Source organism: Cebus imitator, unplaced genomic scaffold (genome assembly GCF_001604975.1).
Source record: "Cebus imitator isolate Cc_AM_T3 unplaced genomic scaffold, Cebus_imitator-1.0 Scaffold804, whole genome shotgun sequence".
Lineage (NCBI taxonomy): Eukaryota > Metazoa > Chordata > Mammalia > Primates > Cebidae > Cebus > Cebus imitator.
This window is the reverse complement of record NW_016108119.1, coordinates 236,141-239,426: the sequence shown is the minus strand read 5'-3', so window position 1 is coordinate 239,426 and position 3,286 is coordinate 236,141. Positions and strand designations below refer to the sequence as shown.

The 3,286-nt window shown below is 55.6% G+C and overlaps 1 protein-coding gene across 1 annotated transcript in view; it reads left to right on the top strand.

The window, feature by feature from the left end:
- The window catches only part of LOC108297473 (protein monoglycylase TTLL8-like), a 45,116-nt gene that overhangs the window by 38,763 nt on the left and 3,067 nt on the right, over positions 1 to 3,286 (top strand). Inside the window, 1 exon segment of the mRNA XM_017520124.1 lies at positions 2,364 to 2,604. Within this exon segment, the coding sequence (XP_017375613.1) occupies positions 2,364 to 2,604 (241 nt within the window).

Here is a 3,286-nt window from a genome sequence, read left to right as displayed (position 1 = left end):
ACGTGCCACCATGCCTAGCTAATTTTTTTGTATTTTTAGTAGAGACAGGGTTTCACCATGTTGACCAGGATGGTCTCGATCTCTTGACCTTGTGATCCACCTGCCTCAGCCTCCCAAAGTGCTGGGATTATAGGCTTGAGCCACTGCACCCGGCCCTTATGCGTTCATTTTTATGTGATTTTATACTATTATTAATTTTTAAATTTTTTGAGACAGGGCCTTACTCTGTAGCCCAGGCTGGAGTGCAGTGGTGCGATCATGGCTCACTGCAGCCTCAACCTCACCAGATTCAAGTGATCCTCCCACCTCAGCCTCCTGAGTAATGGGGACTATAGGTGTGTAACACCATACCCAGTTAATTTTTTTTTGTTGTAGAGATGTGGATTTGCCATGTTGCCCAAGCTGTTTTGTGTGATTTTTTAAAAATCTTGGCCCAGTGCAGTGGCTCACGCCTGTAATCCCAGCACTTGGAAGGCCGAGGAGGGTGGATCAGGAGTTCGAGACCAGCCTGATCAACATGGACACATTACATCTCTACTAAAAATACAAAATTAGCTGGGCATGGCGGTGGGTGGCTGAGGCCAGAGAATCGCTTGAACCCTGGAGGTGGAGGTTGCCGTGAGCCAAGATCACACCATTGCACTCTAGCTTGGGAAACAAGAGTGGAACTCTGTCTCAAAGTCTTTATTAAGTTGTGATCTCCTTACATTCAATCTAAAGCCTCTTTCATCCTGCCACATGCCCTTTTCTGGGCATGTGTGGCCCACACTCCCCTGGCAGCCTGCAGGCTTTCATCTGGCTTCCCATGAGTGCCCACCCTGCCTGGCCACGTGTGGGGTGCTCTCCCCAGGCTGTGTCCAAAGCACTCACCTTCCCCGTCTGCCGCTGTCCATCAGGCTAGACTTTTCACCCACTGTAGACACCTGCATCCCCAGGGACGCTTGGTGGACGCCCCAAACCTACCTGCTCCAAACCAAGTGCACCTCGTGCTGCCCCATCACTAGCTGTGCCCCCTCCTGGCCCCATTGGGCCCGCATTTGCTGGCCCAGAGTGATGTCACTGGTTTGTGGCTGTGTCCCAAGCTTCATCTGAGGACGGCGAGGTCTCAGCTTCCCAAAGCTGAAGAAGCGAAGTCTGGTATTTTTGCAGGGAAATCTTGCCTCCGTCTTGTTTTGCTTTGTGCCTCTGCAGATGGAGCTCCCCTGCCCTCCGTATCAGTCAGAATAGACCTGATGGTGCCCTGCAACGAGCAGTAGCAGATATATCCGGGGCTCTTGCGAGAAGCAGCTCCTCTTTCATGCATGCCTGCTGTCCATTGTGGGCTGCCGTGGGAGGGCGGCAGGGATGCTCCTCCCATCGAAGCCCCCATCTTGTGACCCCAGTTCCTTTGAGGCTTCGGGCTATTGCAGCAGAGAAAGGGCAGCTGGCAGGAAGTGCGGCAGCCGTCTGCACAGATACTGCTGGTCTCCTCAAGTTGTGTGGCCTAACTTGGGGGTGAGGGTGGGAAATTGGAAACCCACCTGCACAAGAGGACCAGCAGCCCCCACCATGCCCTTCCTAGTGTTATCCTCACGGGACTCCAAGACCCCAAGTGCTGCCCTTCACAGCCCTCAGGAGACCCCACAGCCCAGCCTGGTGGCTACTCTAGGTCCTGAGAATGCCCTGCTCCCTGTTCACACCAAACCCCAGAGCGTGGCCTAGGGCATACTGACTCCCTTTTATCTATTTACTTATAGAGATGGAGTCCCAGGCTGGAGTGCAGTTGTGCAATCTTAGCTCACTGCAACCTCCACCTCCTGGGTGTAAGCAATTCTCCTGCCTCAGCCTCCTGAGTAGCTGGGGATGCAGGTGTGCACCACCACCGCCAGCTAATTTTGGGCGTGTTTTGGCAAAATCAGGTGACGCACCCTGTAATCCCAGCTACTTGGGAGGCTGAGGCAGGAGAATAATTTTTGTATTTTTAGTAGAGATGGGGTTTTACCCGTTGGCTAGGCTGGGCTCAAACTCCCAACCTCAAATGATCCACCCACCTTGGCCTTCCAGAGTGCTGGGATTACAGGTGTGTGCCACCACACCCATCCTGCTGGCTCCCTTTTAAAAATGACTCTGTCCCTGCCCCTTCACTGATCTGTGTCCCCTCGGAGTCCTGGGGGCTGGTTCTGTTGGGGCAGAGCTTGGGGAAGACTGACACTGGCTTCCACCTCATCTGTGAGTGCTAGGCCTTCCCCGCCCCCCCCGGCTGTGCTGCCTGCTGACCCTGGACAAAGCTAGTGCAGGTCTCAGGGCCAGGCTGTGGCCCTGCCCCTGGGCTCAGGAGCTGCACAGTGGCCATGCAGGCTGGGCTGACTGGTGGCCTCTTGCAGACATAGTGTGCATGGACCATGTGGAGGAGATCCTCAAGCTGGTGGCTGCAGAGCACCCTCCTTCCAGGGACAAGTGGGTGGTCCAGAAGTACATCGAGACACCAATGCTCATCTATGACAGCAAGTTTGACATCAGGCAGTGGTTCCTCATCACGGACTGGAACCCCCTGACCATCTGGTTCTACAAGGAGAGTTACCTGTGGTTCTCAATACAGCGCTCCTCCCTGGACAAGCTGGACAGGTCAGTGCAGAGGGTGAGCTGGACACCTCAGGCCAGGAAATGGGCTGCTGCCCTCACCACTGGAGCAGCCATAGTGAGAGGCGGTCCCAGCAGGGCCCTCTCACTGCCACCTGCCATCACGAAAGGCACAGGTGGGGAAACTGAGGCTTGGGAGGCTGATGACCTACCCCTGGGACAGGCTCAGGCCCACCAGCCTTCAAAGCCAGTGCCCTACACCCCACGCTGTGCAACTTCTCTGGAAAATCTTAAAAGGCACCATTTTGCCTGTGCCTGCAGGTATCAGAATGTTGTGGGCAGCACCTGGACCCCAGTACAGGGGAAGTGATGTGTGGGGTGCCTGGTGGAGGCTCAGACATCCGTGAGCCCACGGTGGAGAGACCCCTGCCTCACCCAGTCCCTCATGGGCAGGATGGCAAGAGCCGATGGTGTCCTCGGGAGCGTGCTGTCCACATGGCGATGTCTCCCAGCCTCTGTCTGCGCCAAGGCTTCCTTTGACTATTGTGTGACCCTCACTTGGTGTGAGGGGCTAGGGGACCTGACGGCTGGGCAGGAGTGAGGGCTACTTTACAAGGGAGTGAGAATCCAGGGAGGCCCGACAGTCACTTAACAGAGACCTTGCAGGGTGTTCAACTCTGGCCCAGGCTGGGGGTTGTGGTCATGCTGGGTGTTGCGCTGGAAGTCA